The sequence below is a fragment of the Erinaceus europaeus genome, chromosome 4 (assembly GCF_950295315.1).
Source record: "Erinaceus europaeus chromosome 4, mEriEur2.1, whole genome shotgun sequence".
Classification (NCBI taxonomy): Eukaryota; Metazoa; Chordata; class Mammalia; order Eulipotyphla; family Erinaceidae; genus Erinaceus; species Erinaceus europaeus.
In genome coordinates, this window is record NC_080165.1 from 37,153,210 (window position 1) to 37,172,178 (window position 18,969).

Consider the following 18,969-nt stretch of genomic DNA (forward strand, 5'->3'; position numbering starts at 1 on the left):
CCATGCCTCCACAACCTTTCACCTTGGCAGTCACCTTTTATTCTTCTCAAACTGGGCACAGAGCAAGTTGACTGGTTACAAAATCTGGAGAGCTCAAGCTGATTGGTTGTAATAGAATCTGCCGGAGTTTCCACTTTAGGTGCTGGAATGCAGAAGTGGGAGTCTACTACTTGCCCCGGTTTTCTCTTCTCCTTCTTCATTCTTTGCCTGCGGATTTTTTATTAAATGGATGTATGTTCTTAGAAGACAACTAAAATGCATGTTTTCTATTTTTGAATAAGCTAATATGTTTTACAATCACCAATAAATTTTATAAAATAAATATGGTAGGTCAGTGATTGTGATGGGTATTACTTGTGCAGTGAGTTGTGAACTGAAACGGGGGCAGTAAAATTTGTAATTCTTGCAATTACTATTAATGAAATTTGAAGTGTACTGTTGGATAATTGGTGTTATTTAAACTAAAAGAAACTCACTTACATGGAAACTGTGCAGTATGAGAATTATCTCTTTGAAAATATTGTAAAAAAAAATTCCATAATATCTCTCGTATTATAACTCACAGGTAACCAAAGAATGAGACCTGAGGCTGCATAGAGAGCGAGGTATGATATTTATTTTATTTTAACGGGTTACAAACTGATTCCTAGTAGGCCTGAACACACTTGTACGGCAGTATCCAGTTTTTATCAAATTCAAACTGGGCTCAACACAAGCTTATTGGTTACAGAGTCCATCAAGGTGTTGATAGTAAAGAGGAGAGTAGGTTGGCTGTAATTAGAGACTGCCACTTGGGATACTGGAATGCGGAAGAAACCACCAGCTGCAGTTTCTCATTTCAAAATAAGTACCTTTTTAAAAACGAGGAAAGGCAAAAGTGAATCAGTAAAAACACAATGAATAAATAATGAGAAATAGAAAAAAAAGATTAAGAAAAAGTAAAACTTAGCAAGTGAAATTTTAATGAGTGAAGAAATATATATTTTTATTTTTATATATTTTCCCTTTTTATTGCCCTTTGTTGTTGTTGTTATTGTTGTTATTGATGTCGTTGTTAGATAGGACAGAGAAAAAAGGAGAGAGGAGGGGAAAACTGGGGAGAGAAAGATAGACACCTGCAGACCTGACTCCACCTGTGAAGCAATTCCCCTGAAGGTGAGGAGCCAGGGGCTCAAACCAGGATCCTTAGCCTTTCCTTGCGCTTAGTGCCACGTGCGCTTAACCTGCTGTGCTACCACCCGACTCCCAAGAAATGTATTTTTAAGAATAATCAAATTAGCCAATAGTTAATATAGTCTGTGATTAAGAATACACAAGTGCATAAAGAATAAGAATGGAGTTATAGATACAAATACAGTACGGACAACAAAATCATCAAAGATCAGTTTTCTAAGAAAATACTGAAATAACTTTCTTGAACAATATAACTTACAAATATTTCATGGCAGATGGTTGATGTGAGGATAGTCACCTCATTTTAAAATAATACATTTGAAACATTAGTAATAACACATTTGAAGTTAAGATTACTAAGAAAGAGACCCATTCTTTATAAACTACTTTGATAGCTATTCTAATATTCAGTATAAGTAGAAAGAAAATCATTTTGAACTATTGCTAATGTAGTTAAAAAATTCTGTATTATAGCTCAAAAGTAACCAAGGAGCAAGAACTGGGGCTGCCTGGCGGTCAGGGAGTTAACGTGTTTTATGTTAGCAGATTACAGTCTTATTCCTACCGCACCTGCACACACTGGTACCGCAGTACCCAGCTTTTATCAGTTTCAAACTGGACAAGACACAAACTGATTGGTTACAAACAGAGTCCATCAAGATGCTGACAATAAAAGTGAGAGCAGGTTGGCTACAATCAGAGCCCGCCACTCAGGATACTGGAATGCACTAGTGTCAAAAAGTCCCCCAGACTTTATTTCAAATTATTAACAAATCTAAAAGGGACAATTTGCAAAGAAAAATTCAGAAAATGTTAAAAATCATCATAAAGCATAAAGTATCAATTATACTAGAAAGGAAGTTATTTTATTGTGGTACAGAAAAAAAAAATCTGTGTTTCAGCTCTCCAGTGTTATAGTTCACTTTTAGCCAAATAAGCCCAAGGCCTCGTAATTTTGTTTACTTCTCGTTCATGAGTTTCAGGTCAGTTCCTACCAGGCCTAAACAACCTTGTACATCAGCACCCATCTTTTTATCTTTTACAAGGTGGGCGCAGCACAAGCTGACTGGCTACAAATAGAGTCCATGGTGCTGACAATATCAAAAGGTGAGAGCTGATTGGCTACAATCAAACTCCACCAAGATTTCCAGTCTGGATATTGGAATGGATAAATGAGAATCTACCTTCTTTTTGCCTGTGGATTTTTCATTTCAATTGGAAGAAATTTTAGAATGTTTTCAAGCAATACAAAAATGAATAATCCACTTTTTTTTTTTTTTTTTAGATAAAGGAAGAGAGGGAAGGAAGGAAGCGGAGAGAGAGAAACCACAGAATTGAAGCAGAGTTGGCAGTCAGCTGAGGTAAAGAACAAACACCTCATCACAGACCCCTGCAAGCGTCAACCCGGCTTTGACCTAGCACGTTATGATTGGGCCCTCCTCAATCGCTATCGAACAGGCCATGGCCGGTGCGCCGCAATATGTTCCATTGCTGGGGAGCCAGAGACGACCCTAACTGCCCCTGCGGCTCCAGACAGACTATGACCCACATAGTCAACGACTGCCACCTCTCCAGAGTCAAAGGAGGTCTCGAAACTTTACATCAGTCTCAACCTGATGCTGTTGACTGGCTACGGAAGAAGGGCAAACGCTAGAAGAAGAAGCTTCCTTCAATGTGATGGAAGTCGGGCTCCAACTCTAGCCGCAGACGTGGCAAAGCAGTAAGCTATTTCACTGGTCCTGCCACCTTTTAAAAATTATACCAAAAGCTGAACTTTGCTGAATGCAATTATATGTGCCAATTTAATTTGCAATATAGAATAAATCATGTCTCAGAATAATTAAGAAATAGTATATGGTACCCAAGGAGGGGGTATTGCAAAATGCAAGGATGATTACGTATTAGGAAGTTTGTTAAAATAATTCATAAAATATATAAAGATGAACAATCTATTAATGGAGATACTAAAAACTTTTATAAAATTCATCAATTCTTGACTTACAACTTTTTTAAATTTAATAAGAGGAAGAGAGAAAAGTAAAGAGAGACCAGAACACAGCTCAGCTCTGAGTTTATAGTGGTGCTGGAGATTGAACCTGGGACCTCAGAGCCTAAAGCTTTTTGTACAAACTACTATGTTATCTCCCCAACCCAACTTAGAACTTTTTTTTTTTTTTTTTTTTGCCACCAGGGTTATCACTGGAGTTTGGTGGTGGTACTACGAATCCATGAATCCACCACTTTCAGCGATGTTTTTTTCTTTTTCTTTTTAAACTTTTTTTTTCTATTTTATTTAACAGAAGGAAATTGAGAGGGGATGGGAGATAAGGAGAAAGTCACGTGCAGATCTGCTTCACCACTCATGAAAAGTACCCCCTGCAGCTAGGGAGTGGGGGCTCGAACCCAGGTTCTTGTGCATGGTGACCATGTGTGCTTTACTGGGCACCTAGCTACCCCAGCTTATAACTCTTAATAAAGCAAATGTACAATTCTTCATTTCAGACCTACAGGGATGCAGAAATTACACAGGCTCCTTTGCTGAATGTGAACCCCAGGTCAAATTGATGGGGGTTTACAATTAGTGGTATTTAGATGCTCTTCCCATATTTGGGAGCTACTCTTCCCGCATCCAGCTTTCTAGTCCTTTTCCCAACTCTGACACCATCTCCCCCAGACAATACCTTTAGCCCACCTGCATGTTAGTTGTAGAACTCAGGCAAAATTAGTAGTCATACCCCCCCCTTGGAATGTACCTCAAATAGGCTTCCTAGCTTTTTCCAAAAAAGGGAGACCCCAAATCTCATCTGCTATATTCTCTAGACTCCTGATTATTAATTTGTTCTTTATATCTTAATGCTTTTTAGCCACCAAGTTGTGGGTGCTACCAAGACACCAACCTCACTTCCCTGGGCAGAGGACCTCACCAATGTGTCCTGGAACCCCACCTCTCCAGAACCCTGTCCCAATAAAGATAGAAACAGGTTGGGAATATGGAGTGACCTGCCAACACCCATGTCCAGCAGAGAAGCAATTACAGAAGACAGACCTCCCACCTTCTGCTCCCCATAATGATCCTGGGCCTGTACTCTTAAGTGATAAAAGTAGGAAAGCTTCCAATGGAGGGGATGGGATATGGAACTCTAGTGATGGGAATTATGTGGAATTATACCCTTCTTATCCTACAGTCTTAATAATCACTATTAAATCAATACAAAAATATAAAGAATTCATTACACTGAAATATATCTGATCATAAATAATGCAGAAGACTCTTTAATAAAGTGAGAAATTGTAATAAAAATTCCATGTTAGGGAGTCGGGTGGTAGGGCAGCAGGTTAAGCACACATGGCGCGAAGCGCAAGGACCAGCATAAGGATACCGGTTCAAACCCCTGGCTCCCCACCTGCAGGGGAGTCAGTTCACAAGCAGTGAAGCAGGTCTGCAGGTGTCTATCTTTCTCTCCCCCTCTCTGTCCTCCCCTCCTCTCTCCATTTCTCTCTGTCCTATCCAACAACAATAATAGCTACAATAACAAAACAACAAGGCCACAAAAGGGAAGGAACAAATAAATGTTTTTTAATTCCATGTTATAGCTCAGAGTAACCAAAGAAAGAGACCTGAGGCCACATGGAAAGTAGGGAATCATGTTTATTTTACCATAACAAGTTACAGGCCTAATCCTAACAGACCTGCAACAGCTTATACTGCAGTACCCAGCTTTTTATCAGTTTCAAACCGGGTGTGACACAAGCTGATTGATTAAAGTCCATCAAGGTGCTGACAATAAAGGTGAGATCAGGTTGGCTACAATCAGAGCCTGCCACTTGGCATACTGGAATGTCGAAGTGAGGGCCCACCAGCACCGCCTATAGATTTTTCATTTCAAAATGAACATCTTTCTTCATTGTTGTTCACTTAATGTAATTATGAAGTTGTGAGATACTGAAATAATAAAAATGTTATTTACTAAAAGGTAAATATTTACTACTTTTTAAATATGCTTGCAAAGTCCAACAATTTATAAGTGAAGGTGAATATAAGTCAATTCAGTAGAGGTACAAAAATTATGGAAATATTTTCATTTAAAAATAATCAAAGTATGAAGAGGGGAAAACAACATTTGCAAAACATACCTAGAAAATACATTTAATTAAAAAAAATTGCCAAGTTCACATGGAAAAATGAAATTAGTCCATTCCAATTTTATGGTGAATGACAAGAACGCCGGTGGAGGGCACAGTTCTAGAAAATGGAGTAAGAATTAAGTTCAACTGGGAATATTTTCCTTGCTCTGTTAGAAACCCAGCACCTTTACTTTCTCATGTCTGAGCAACATACTGAGTAAAAATTGAAGAGCAGAAACAACACAAGTGCAGGACAGTGGCCCTCCTGCAGTGCTTTTACTTTAGGCATCCTGATTAATGGCATTACTTCTATCAGCTCAGTTGGTGCTGTTATTTATAGCCGAAGTATACAGTCTATAAAAGCTTTATCAGGTTTGGTCTGAAAAATCAAAATTACTTAACATTGACCCAAATAATTTGTTTTGCCCAATAATTCTGAGTCCTTAGCTTGATATGGTAATCTGTAGAGAGTAGTTATGAAAACGGCAGGGGTTATGTGCTATTAGAAAGCAGCTATGACTCATTAAGATAATCCTTTTCTCAACACAGCTGTATGAGAGGTTTCATCTGTGAGCTCGAGGAATTCCCAGATAAAGCAAATAGGGACTTTACAAGGGTTGCTTCCCTGTGCACAAATTATGGGATATATTCTTTATGAATTGTTGCCGTGACATTGAGCATAGTTAAGAGCCAAGTTTGAATCTTGGTTGCACACATGGTAACGCAGGTACACTATCCAGATGCGTTATCTGGCTGGAACCATTCCTGGCATTTTAGTTACCACTCTATAGATAAGTGATTAACCGAGAACCCTCAGAACTGGTTGAGCAATGGTTAACTAGAAATGTTAGAAAACAAGACTTCTAATACAAACATCAACTGACCAAGAAATTCCGAACTTTTGAGCTTTAAATCGCTACAACTTGTGTTGCTAGACAGGATCTGCTAAGAACTCTTATCTAGCAATGTGTAACATTAAGTATTAATACTCCTTATGCCACTTTCCTATGGTCCTAGGATCTACCACTTGTCTAAGGGGAAAGCTTCACCCTTTTAGCCCCATAACTCATTATCATAGGCACAGATCAGAAATTTCTTGTTTCCTTTGTAGTACTGTTCCATCCTTAATAAAGACCACCAGGACCTCCTTAAATACATGAATCTCTTAAAAATATGAAACCTGTTTACTAAAGTGCTATTTAATCACTTCAAAAGCACATCAGTTGAGCACATGTTTACCATACACAATGCCCCGGGTTAAAAAAAAAAAAAAAAAAAAAAAGCACCTACAATGGGGTAGATTTCAGTAGTGGCAACATGCTACAAATGTTTTTCTTTATCTCTTCCCCTTCAACTACTGCTTTACTAAATGAAAATAAGAGTGGAGAAAATTACCAGGGGTGGTGGATTTCAGGAGCCAGCACCAATCCTGTAATAACGCTGGTGTGTGTGGGGGGGGAGTGTTACACTAACGTCTAGCTTTTGTAGTGGTTAATACTGAACTTAATTTCCACTATTAGCCTTAGAAATAAACATTCTTGAAGCCTTTCATTATGACCTGATTCATTCCCATTAAGTGGAACAGCTCTTTGAAACGATGGTAAATGGCTCTGAAAAGAGCCTTTGAGTTCAGTATAAAATCGCTTACTTGGTTAAGTTTACTTGGAGCTGGTGTACTTGGTGACAGCCTTAGTGCCCTCAGACACTGCATGTTTAGCCAGCTCTCCCGGCAATAGCAGGCGCACAGCAGTCTGAATCTCCCTGGAGGTAATAGTAGACCGCTTATTATAATGAGCCAGATGGGAGGCCTCCCCTGCAATCCGCTCAAAGATATCAGTGACAAAACTGTTCATAATGCTCATAGCTTTTGAAGAGATACCAGTATCAGGGTGCACTTGCTTCAGCACCTTGTAGATGTAGACTGAATAGCTTTCTTTGCGGATTCTTCTGCGCCTTCTCTCTTCTTTCTTCTCAGTCTTAACCACAGATTTCTTCAAGTTCTTTTTAGGTGCCGCAGCACTTTTGGAAGACAACTCCGGCATAATTAGTACACAGCTCTCAAGTCACAGCTCTATAAAGTGTTACAGCCCTTAAGTGTTACAACCATAGAAGTTTACAACTCTTTTAGATCACTCCTACCAAGCAATAGATAGTCGAGGCCGGCAAGAGCAGCATTTATACTTAAGGCTTTGAATGACGTCTTAGGAAACCAGCATCTGATTGGATAATGCTGAGTAGTGCATGCAAATTAAGTATTCCAGTGAAACTTTTTGATTGGCCAGATGGTTCCAACCAATCACAGGACAAAGCATGCCTACTGCACTGCATTCACGCCTGTTGTACTTGATTACCCAGCTGTTCAGCTTATCTCTGGGTGCACGAAGTTAAGGTGGAAAAAAACAAGTTAAATTTCACTCTTTAAGAACAGGGTTGCTGTAGTTTACGGATACGTGTGAACATGCTCTCTCTCACAGAAACTGCAACCCACAATGACCCTGGGTCCATGCTCCCAGAGGGATAGAGGATAGGAAAGCTATCAGGGGAGGGGGTGGGAAATGGAGATTGGGTGGTGGGAATTGTGTGGAATTGTACCCCTCCTACCCTATGGTTTTGTTAATTAATCCTTTCTTAAATAAAAAATTTTAAAAAAAGAAAAAAAACTCAGAAAATCAACTAAAAAAAAAAAAAAGAACAGGGTTGCAATTACCATGGATCAAATCTACCACTTTCTCTGCAAAAGCAACTACTCTTGAGAATAATGGGGTCGTCACACAAGTTTACCTGGGTGCTGTCCTTGACTGTTAAGATCCTAAAGCTGGTAATGCATTCCACGACAAGAAAACTGGCACCACTACATGCCATCTGCAGCTGGCCATTTGCAACCATGAGGAACTTAACTACTGTGAGCTGCGACTATCATTCAGGGTGGAGTACTGCCCAACATCAAGGCGACACTGCTGCCCAAGAATACTGAGAGCAAGTCGAGAGTAATTAGTTCTCCAAATGGTGAGTGCCAAGGAATGACCCAAATATTTGCAGAGAAACCAAATGCTCATTTCAGAGTCACTTAAATCATTAATAAGGACTGTACACATACCACAACACTGTATAACTTTTCAATAAATCGGGATTTTTTTGAAGACGTTTTTCAAGTCACATTACAGTGGAGAAAAGTTAAGTCAAACTCAGAAGTTCTCTAGATACTTTTGGACAAGAATGACTTCAGTGACCTACTGTAGGAGAACAGCCATTCCATCAATTTTTACTAGCAGAGTTAACACATTAGAGTCCTCTAGAAAAGCAAAACTTAAATTAGTATGGAATTACCATTTAGTACCTATTCTAGTAATAACAGTTGGATTCTATTAAGGCTTAAATTTCAACAATCTAAGGGTCATAACCAAATGATGAATTACAATAAACAGGGAACAGGTAATCCAGCAGCTTCCAACTTAACTGGTTGTATTCCTTATGAAGCATTAGCCAATCTAGTGTGAGTACATGATTTCCATAAGGTAATTTCAAGAAAGGAGCTTTCCTTCAAACCTGCTAGTAATTTAGTGTCATGAATCTTTAAATCTCAAACAGTTGTAATAGTACTAGCAAATTAAAATTTAGTAAAGGTGGCTTCACACATACTTATAAGGCATCACAGAAATGTATCTTAAAATGTAGAAAAAAGGCATGTCAGGGTTGTTTACCTAAAGTGTGGTAGAGTACTGGAGGCAGGAATATGACATGTTCACAATTCTATCATAATTATTTGAAGTTAAAGAATATGAGTCATACTTCCCAAAAGTTTTAACTAGAAAAAGAAGCAACAGAATGAGGTGTTGCCATTGGTATCATTACAGACTTTCATGCCTGAGGTGAAGTAAAAAATTTCCCAAAAAAGAGTAAGATCTACAGCGGATGGCAAATTGCCATGCCCGTGTTTCAGCAAACCTAGGCAAAGTAGAGTGTAATCTTTCACTTGTATCTTTCACTTTTCAGTTGTATCTTTCACTTTGTAACCAATCAAGTTGAATTTTCCATTTTATAGAATGTAACCAAACAAACAGTATCTTTCATTTTGCATTGACTTGCACCTTGGCAGTCGGGATTGAGCATGGAATGTAGCCCATTCACCTCATCCTTCCTTTTTTTTCTCATCCTTCATTTTACATTGTACCTTGATGGCTCACAATATAATCAATCCTTTTCGCACTTTACACATTGTACCTGAGCACACCTAGTTAGTGCACTTTGTAACCATTCAAAATGTACATCTTCCAAGACTACCCTGTAACCAATCAGCTTACTCTGTGCCCAGTTTGAAGGGCATATAAGCGATTTTCCAAGCCACTGCAGGTAGTCTGGTTAGGTAGAAGCTTATTGTACTCTCCTATTGTAATAAAGTACTTTAAGTGTGGAGTTGCTGCACTTTAGACTTGTAACACCATGGAGCTGTAGTATTATCAAGCTGTGATATTTGGAGCTGCTTGTGGGTATTTCCATACCAGAAGTACTGTACTTGAGAGCAACAGGGAGGGAATAGTTAAAGAGTCCTGGTACATGACGGTGGAAAAGTATCTCACTTGGGGTCTTTTGCTGACACCTATACTAGTGAAATGAGAAATTCAACATAACCCCCCCTAATAAAATGGAGGGAAAAAGCAGATTGAAGATTGTATAAAAGCCATATTAGCCTCACAACTTTCCTTAAATTTAAACCGTTCTCAAGTTAAGACATTCACTGAAATAATGTCAATTATTTTTAAAGGGTCAAATTAAGCCCCAGCCCTAAAAACAGCTGGGAAAACAACAGATGAAAAAAAATTAGTAGACTACAGTTGTTTGTAAAGTGTCTTGTTGTGACCCCAACAGGAGTTTGGAACAATTAGCATACAAATGACATCAACCTGAGGTGGAGCAGACTGACAAGGGGGTATATATAATTAAGCACAGACTTGCAGCAGTTGGCCCTCTTGATTGGATTACCTTCATCTTGGCATTCTCCATTTGGTGTGGCTCCGGATTGATCCTGGTCTTTTCATGTGGTGATCTTGGGTAACTTAGTTTCAGACTTTAGGCTTTTGCCTATTTTTCTAGCTACACTTCTCCCATCACATTCACAGTGATTTTATGAGTAAACCTCTCTTTTGTTTAACCTTAAAAGGAGCCATGTTTTGTTTTGTTTACAAGTGTCTCTGGTCTTACATATTAGTTTTTTCCTAGGTACAGCTCACTTATAGCTGCTGTGTTTGGTGAATGAACATAGTACACCACACACAGTTTGCATGGCTAGATTCTTTAGCATTAGTAGGTAATAATCCTTTGGAATTTCCTGTACATGATGGATAGCCTGTTGTAGTTATCCAAGTGAATAGACTCAACAGTAATATACTCAAATGTCATTAAAAATTTCATGAATTTGGCTGCAGCAGACTCCACTGTTGGAGTAAGCCTGCTTCAGGACATGGTATGGATGGTAATGTGTAATAGAACTATGACATTTCTGGTGTTTCTTGAATTTCCTTTAGTTTTATCTACTTTAGGGTTGTTCTTAGACCAGTACATTAAGAGCATGAAGACTGAAGACATAACCTCCTACTACCTTAAGAAAAAGATGGCAAAGCCCCAGATCACATCAAATCAATGGGGTTTACAGTCAACAATATTTATACACCTTTCCCATATTGGGGAGCTACTCTCTTCCCTGATCCAGCTTTCTGGTCCTTTTCCGAGTCATGACATCATCTCCCCAGACAATAATTAAGATTCACTTGCGTATCAGATTTCAGGCTCAGACAAAAAAAACAAACAAACAAAAACAAGAAAAAAAAACACTAGTATAGCTACAGGCCCTTTGAAATATAACTAAAATATGCCTACTAGCTATCTACAAAACACTTCATCTGCACTATTCCAGCCTTTAGGTCCATGCTTATTCAACAATTTGTTTGGCTTTGTATATTAATTCTCTTTTCAGCCACCAGGTTCCAGATGCTAACAGGATGCGACCAGACTTCCCTGGACAGACAATCCCACCAATGTGCCTTGGAGCTCTGCTTCCCCAGAACCCTTCCCCACTAGGGAAAGAGAGAGGCAGGCTGGGAGTATGGATGGACCTGTCTACGCCCATGTTCTGCAGGGTAGCAATTACAGAAGCCAGACCTTCAACCTTCTGCATCCCACAAGGATCTTGGGTCCATACTCCCAGAGGGTTGAAGAGTAGGAAAGCTATCAGTGGAGGGATTGGTATACAGAGGTCTAGTGGTAAGAATTGTGCAAAGCTGTACCGCTCTTATCCTATGGTTTTGTCAATGTTTCCTTTCTATAAATAAAAATTTTTTAAAAAAAAATAAGAAAAAGAAAAAGATGGCACAATGTGGAGCCATCTGGCATATTTATATACTGTGTTTTCATATGAGATACTGACTGAACTCATTTCTGATTGAAATGAAAGCAAGAGATAGATGAAATACTAAAATGAAAAATTCCCCAAATAATAAAATCCAGTGGATGGTGGATTGCCATGTCTGCATTTCAGCAAAACTAGGTGAAGCAGAATGAAACCTAGTTGAATCTTTCGTTTTATAGAATGTAGCCAACCAAATTATAGGTTTCATCTTGTGTTCACTTGCACCTTGGCAGTCGGGATTGGACGTGGAATGAAGCTAATCTGCCCTCATCCGCTTGTACCTTTATGATTCACAATGTAACCAATAGGTTCGGGCCCGTGTACCACCCTGTAACCAGTCAGCTCGCACCACACTCAGTTTAAAGGGAATATAAGCAGTTTACCATGCCAGTGTAGATAGTCTGCCCTGGCAGGAGTTCACTTAACTCCACTAGCAAAATAAAGTATCTCCCTGCCCTCTGTGGAGCTGTAGCAGTGAGCAGCACTGCGGCTATTTCCATAATGATACTCCAAGCCAAGTCTGATTAGATAATATTCCTATTGACAGCAAACACTCAAAAAGAAGAAGACAATATCGTGTGAGGCTTCTATCAACACTTTGAGGGTAGGAAGGGTGAGCAGCAGCACACTTCATTAAGCACATGTACTACCTAATTCAAAGACTCAGGTTCACATCCCACTTCCCACCAGTAGTGCCAGCACCAAGCCTGAACAATAACCCTGGTGGAAGGATGAAGGTCTCACACTCCCTGACTTCAGTTTATATTATAAAACAATACTAATTAGAACAACGAGGTGTTGAAACAAAAATAGAACTTAAGCCAAATGCTATCCCAAGCAGCATCCTATGCTTGATCAAAGTGGTACTCTCATCTCTGTCTCATAAAAGTAAATAAATTTTAAAAACAAATTAAGTAGAATATTTTAAAATGTTATGCTTATCAGAGGGAAGAGGAAGGGCACAGGAAGTTGGTAATAGGTAAAATAAGGTATATACACATATATGGGTGTGAAACTATACTCACTTTATCATTTTGTAAGCCAATGTTAAATCATGAACCAGATCAGTGAGATGGGCCCTTTTGTGATGGTTGATGGGTGTGGCTTTGCTAGTGCTTATTTGAGGAAGTATGCAATTGTATTTCTGAAGCAGCGACAATCTTGTAGGAAAAAAATCCTCAGTGAATAAAGATGGTTGTATAAAAAAAGGATGATGTTCATATATTTGCATAATTGCTGAAGCTTTCTTTGAGAACCCCCACCTTATGGCTATTTAGATGCCCCTTTTGTTTTATTGATTCCTGAGTGACTCAATTATAGCAATTAACATGTTCCAGTAGAAGTTAATTTAATGCCTTTCTCTTCTAAACTATAGTGTTTTTTTGGGGGGGGTGTATTGTCTTAATTGTTTAGCATTTCACAATACTAAAACAGTAAAGATAATAATTAATAGCTTTTGAATACCTTAATACATTTTTGTTCAGGGTTCCAGCTGCTAACTTTAGCATTTTAATAAGAGCAACTTAGAAAATTGAGTGGGGAAAAGTACTCATTATGTAGACATCTTGACAGAATTTTTTTAATTTGCATGCTTTTGGTTAGGATTTGGGCAGATAGAATATTTTCTCTTTGAGAGACAGGCTAGGAGTATGGATCAACCTGTCAATCTCAAATTCAGCAGGGAAACAATTACAGAAGCCAGACCTTCCACCTTCTGCATCCCACAGTGACCTTAGGTCCATACTCCCAGAGGGTTAAAGAATAGAAAAACTGTCAGGGAATGGGATGGGATACAGAGTTCTGGTAGTGGGAATTGTGTGGAGTTGTGCCACTTATCCCATGGTTTTGTCAATGTTTCCTTTTTATAAATTAAAAAATTTTTTTTCTTATATGATTTTAAGCCATTATATAATTATATTTTTCCTCAGTGTCATAGTAGTTGTAACTTATTTTTTAATAAGCATAGCAATCCATCAAAAGACATTTATTGAGACCAAGAATATGCCAGTCTTCTAAGGATAATGGGAAGAGGTGCAAATGTTTTCTTTCAGCTTTTCCCTTTGGGATTTGTAGATTCTTAGTGTCTAGTTGTGTGATGCACAGATTAGGACTCTGTGAAAATACACACATCCTCTCTTTTTTTCTATCCCATTGTCACTTGCTTACTTGCTCAGGTACACTGAGGATAGTCTTTGTAGGATACTTGTAACCAACCAAGATGACTACCACTTCAATGAAAGCTGTGTGAGGATGGATGGGGCCGGCATCAGGCATGTCAAATGCTGTTTTGAGACTACTGGAGATAGCCCAGGCAGAAGTCAAATTGCTACTAGGCACTAATACAGAAATCCTCAATTTGACAAGGAATATGAGCACAAGATCTTCACTGTGTTGAATGAAGAGGAAGCAAATTATGGGAGAAAGCTAGGATGACTCAGTTTATCAAAACTGTAGAGAAAACAAAGTCTGCAGTTAAAGACTGTATATTTATTGTATTGAAAGGGAAAAATAAAATGTTGGCTATATCTCGCCTGACATATACTCTGGAAGTTGTGAGAAATGAAGTTTACTTAAAATTATGCTGCAACTTCAGCAACTATAGAGCACAACTGCTATAGCAGATTCACCAAATACTGAAAAACTGAGGCTATGATTAGGTTAGTACCCAGATCCAAGGGTAGCCATTTCTCTTAGGAACAAGTCCACTAACAAACTGATGTCATGGCTTCCTCACCATGAAGTAGACGATTACTGAGTGCAGAAACACTGGTAAAGATTTGTGCCAGAGAAGCACAGACTTCAGTTAGGGCCTTATGATCAAGATAAAGTGTGATATTCACAAGATTGGTAAGACCAACCATACTGTGGCACAATACCACTGGTGGAAAAGTAAGGATTGAGGCTTCAGGAAGAACCAGGATCCTCTGCTACATGGAACAATATGACCCACTGCCATACTGAAAAATATCTGTGGGTTGACATGGTTCTTATTTAAAGATAGAAGATCCTTATAAGAAGGACTGAGTAGCATGTTGATTGCTCAGCCTTTTCTCAGGAAGAAAGAATTCACTTTCCCTGAACCCTCTTACCAAGGAGAGAATATAGCCACTTCTTACACAGACGCACACACACACACACACACACACACACACACACACACACCACCTTCAAAACAAAACTTCAGGGCCCATCTAACCTTTAACTTGAAGTAGACCTTTGGATAATGTAATTTCAGTATCATAACAGGTTTATTGGAAAATCTTAATCTGAACTGGGGTAGCATCTATGCAGTGCTGTCATTCATTAAAATTTAAAGTGGTGGGGGGAGTCCGACCTTAGCGCAGCAGGTTAAGTGCACATGGTGCGAAGCACAAGGACTTAAGGCTTAAGGATCCAGTTCGAGCCTGGGGCTCCCCACCCGCAGGGGAGTCGCTTCACAACCGGTGAAGCAGGTCTGCAGGTGTCTATCTTTCTCTCCCCCTCTCTGTCTTCCCTTCCTCTCTCCATTTCTCTCTGTTCTATCTAACAACAATGACATCGATAACAACAATAACTACAACAACAATAAAAAAGGGCAAAAAAATGGAAAATAAATAAATAAAATAAAATGTAAAAAAAAAAAAAAACTTAAAGGGGGAGATTCTATGCACCCTTAAAATAACTTTATGGGTAAATACTGCTATAGGGACAAGGCAATGGTGCACTGGTTAAGCTCAAATATCACCATGTGGAAGGACTAGGGTTCAAACAACTGTTCCTCACCTGCATGGGGTTGCTTCACAAGTGAAGTAGGTTTACATGCATCTATCTCTCTCACTCTATAAGCTGGTCTTCATGTGTCTATCTTTCTCACTCCCTATCTCCCATCCTTTCTTAAATTTCTCTGTCCTGTCAAATAAAATAGAAAAAAAAATGGAAGCAGTGTTACAGCTCTTTTAGAATTTGTCTAGCAGGTCTTCCGGTTCCTACTGGAAGGCCCCCCCCCCCAAAAAAAAAAAAGAAAAAAAAATGGAAAGACAAAAATGGCTGCTGCTAGCAGTGGATTCATAGTGTCAGCACTGAACCCCAACAATGACAGTGCTGGTGGCAAAAAAAATTACTGGTATACATACCTATTTTACTGATGAAGAGGTCTCTGATCATAGAGCTAGCATTGGATCCGGTATTTCAAATGAGACACATTAGCTTTAGAGCCTACTTTAATCACTATGTACTGTAATAAACATACCATAATTGACTGAACTATATTATACTCATTGTTTATTCAAGCTACTTTATTATTATTTTTTTTTTTTAGGGCCTTCCGGTAGGAACCGGAAGACCTGCTAGACAAATTCTAAAAGAGCTGTAACACTATTCAAGCTACTTTAAATATTATTACAAACAAAGCTGTACTGAATGTTCATATGCAAACAGCCATTTTCTCAAATATTTAAACCATTCTTAGATATAGAATGATTGTGTCAGAAAGTATACAAGATTTTTATGTAATCCAAGTGATTACCTCCATAAGACATCAGCAAAGTAAAACAGTATATCTGCCTTATTTTGCTTTCATAGAATTTGGTGTTCTTTAGGTAAGAATATCCTCAAGACCTATACATTATTATTCTAACTTATGTGTGCTTTTATCTGAGTAAGATGGACCATTCTCATTCTTTCATTTATATATCATGCTTATTTTATACATGTATCTTATGTGTACACATATAATATGTGGTGTATATATGCCCCAGCATAATACTGGCTATTTGGTTCCTTAAGAAATATCAGTGGGGCTGGGGGGCAGTGCAGCGGGTTAAGCACACATGGCATGATGCACAAGGACTGGCGTAAAGATCACAGTTCGAGCCCCTGGCTCCCCACCTGCAAGGGGTCGCTTCACAGGCGGTGAAGCAGGTCTGCAGGTGTCTATCTTTCTCGCCCTCACTCTCCAGTTCTCACTATCCTATCCAACAACAATGACAGCAACAACAACAACAACAAGGGCAACAAAAGAAAAAAAAAATAGCCTCCAGGAGCAGTGAATTCATAGTGCAGGCACCGAGCCCCAGCAATAACCCTGGAGGGGAAAAAAAAAAAAAAGGAAAGAAATATCAGCAACTACCTTTGTAAACCAAAAAGGTGTTTACCCAATCAAACATGGAAATTAAATAGTCTGCTACAAAAATTCTTTCATTTATGTTCTCTGCACTCAAAAGGTTTATATTGACAGTCTACATCTGTTAAAGGTCATCACCAACCCTAAAGCATGTTGTCAGCATGAATGCATGTTGGCCATGTTGGCCAACCCCCCTGGTGACAGAGTGCTTGGTTTAATTGTAAATTGTCTTCTTCAGTGGCTCTTTTGTCTGAGAAAATACTGCTTTTTCTATCACTTGCTTAATTTGCTGTTATACAAATGCTGTAATAACAGCTACAAATAGCACTTAGATAATCACTTGTAAAGTAATGTCATTAGCAGTATTTACATTTACCTGCCGATTACTGATTACAATTGTGCATGTAGCAATCAGTGCTGACTCAGGACATCACAGTTTTATTAAATAAATGAATAAATAAAGGCACAAAGAATGTGCACCAAGCAAGTATTTCTGAACAAAGCTTCCTCCACTCTCCCCACCATATGTAGGTACAACATTCACCCAACTCTTCTACAGTCAGCACTCAAATATATAGAAGAGTAAAATTTTGCTCCAATGTCAAGGAGAAATGAGTTTATATTTTAATAGACAAAAGATATGTCTGACTTATGCTGAAAAAATGTCTTCTGTGTGGTAGGTATGAGTCGCAGTTGACAAAATCAAAGTAAGAAGTGTCATTTTTCTTTCTCTTTCTATAGTTTGCTGCTTACCCAGAGGCCCCCATTTTTTTCTAGCATTTCAATCTCTGCCATTCCTGGGCATCCCTGTCCCTTTCTACTATTACATAACACCTTGGGGTGCTTGGGGTGCTGTGTGTAGAAGGGATTTAGTATTTCATCCTCACTTTGAAATGAATAATCAATTCACACCCTTCGGGATTATGTGTATAACAATCTGTACACTTCAAATGGACTCTAATTTAGCCAATCCACTTGCACCTTTCAATTCAGTACATGCACAATTTTGGGTCTATGCGACATCTTGATGGAATTCATTTGGACTCTAATTTAGCCAATCCACTTGTACATTTTGATTCAGTTCCTTTTTTAACCATTGAACCACACCCTTTTCAATCCTGCCCTGTAGCCAATCAGCTTGCACCCTGACCATTTTAAGAAGAAATAAAAAAGCCGGTAACAGCTGCTTGCCAGATCTGAAGATGTTCTATTCTATGAACCCACCTGATTCCACTTGAAATAAAAGTAACTCTGCTCTCCACGTGGCCTCTCTTCCTTCATGTTCTAGACCCAACTTTAGTTGCCTTAAACTGTTCAACAGACAATTACCCTAATTGTCATTTGAGTGAGAGGTGTAAAATTTGTGTAAAAACTCACTTGTGTCCTAGAGCAAGGACAAGAAGAAATAAAACGAAAACATTCTAATATCATTCTAATTCTAAGTGAATCTCCTAACTGGGAAGTGACATTGCAGGATGAATTTCTTTTGTAAAACAGTTTGATTTTTTATTATCTTTATTTATTGGATATAGACAGTCAGAAATCAAGAGGAAAGGGGGTGATAAGAGAGGGAGAGAGATATAGAGAGACACCTGCAGGCCTGCTTCTCCATTCATGAAGCATTCCCCCTGCTGGTGGGTTACCAGGGGCTCGAACCCAGGTCCTTGAGCATTGCAATACGTGCACTCAACCAGGTGCGCCACCACCCGGTCCCCCCCAAAATGATTTTTTAAAGGAATAACATGGGAGAGCTGTCTTATGAATTTTTTCCATAGTAAGATATAAATAATTATTCCTTCATAATCTACTTTGTTCAAATATAAATGCCTACTTGAGTAAGAGGATCAGCTGTTTTCTGTCTCTTCAAACCAAACAATCCCTTGGACTAAAATTAGACTTGCTGGGAAATTGGAAACATTCACTGTTTTCATTTTAGGGATTAAGTTTAAAAGTGAAATGTGTTAGGGGGGAAATTGTGTTACAGATCTCAAGTGTAGCCAAATAATAAGACTGATGCTGTGCTGAGGGCTGATTTCTACTATTTCAGGCAGATTGCTACCATGCCTGAGCAACCCTCCTGCCTTGGCTACCAACTGTTATCCTGGGCGAGGTGCAGGCAGATTGGTTACAAATAATCCGTGAAGGTTTCCACTCTGGGCTCTGGAAT

At 38.8% G+C, this 18,969-nt stretch overlaps 1 protein-coding gene and 2 non-coding genes across 3 annotated transcripts; 1 reads left to right on the plus strand and 2 right to left on the minus strand.

The window, feature by feature from the left end:
• Positions 1-6,956: 6,956 nt before the first annotated feature.
• On the minus strand, positions 6,957-7,340 carry LOC103116073 (histone H2B type 1-A-like). The gene has a single exon (XM_007525937.1). The coding sequence runs from the start codon at positions 7,338-7,340 to the stop codon at positions 6,957-6,959; it is 384 nt and encodes a 127-aa protein (XP_007525999.1).
• Positions 7,341-15,620: 8,280 nt separating this feature from the next.
• Positions 15,621-15,682, plus strand: LOC132538480 (U7 small nuclear RNA). Its single transcript, XR_009549836.1, has one exon. It is a non-coding gene; the product is annotated as a U7 small nuclear RNA (small nuclear RNA).
• Positions 15,683-15,995: 313 nt separating this feature from the next.
• Positions 15,996-16,057, minus strand: LOC132538478 (U7 small nuclear RNA). Its single transcript, XR_009549834.1, has one exon. It is a non-coding gene; the product is annotated as a U7 small nuclear RNA (small nuclear RNA).
• Between the last annotated feature and the right edge of the window lie 2,912 nt (positions 16,058-18,969).

Excerpts from the sequence above, each read along its gene's own strand:
- LOC103116073 (XM_007525937.1), bottom strand. The coding sequence starts at position 7,340 with ATGCCGGAGTTGTCTTCCAAAAGTGCTGCGGCACCTAAAAAGAACTTG.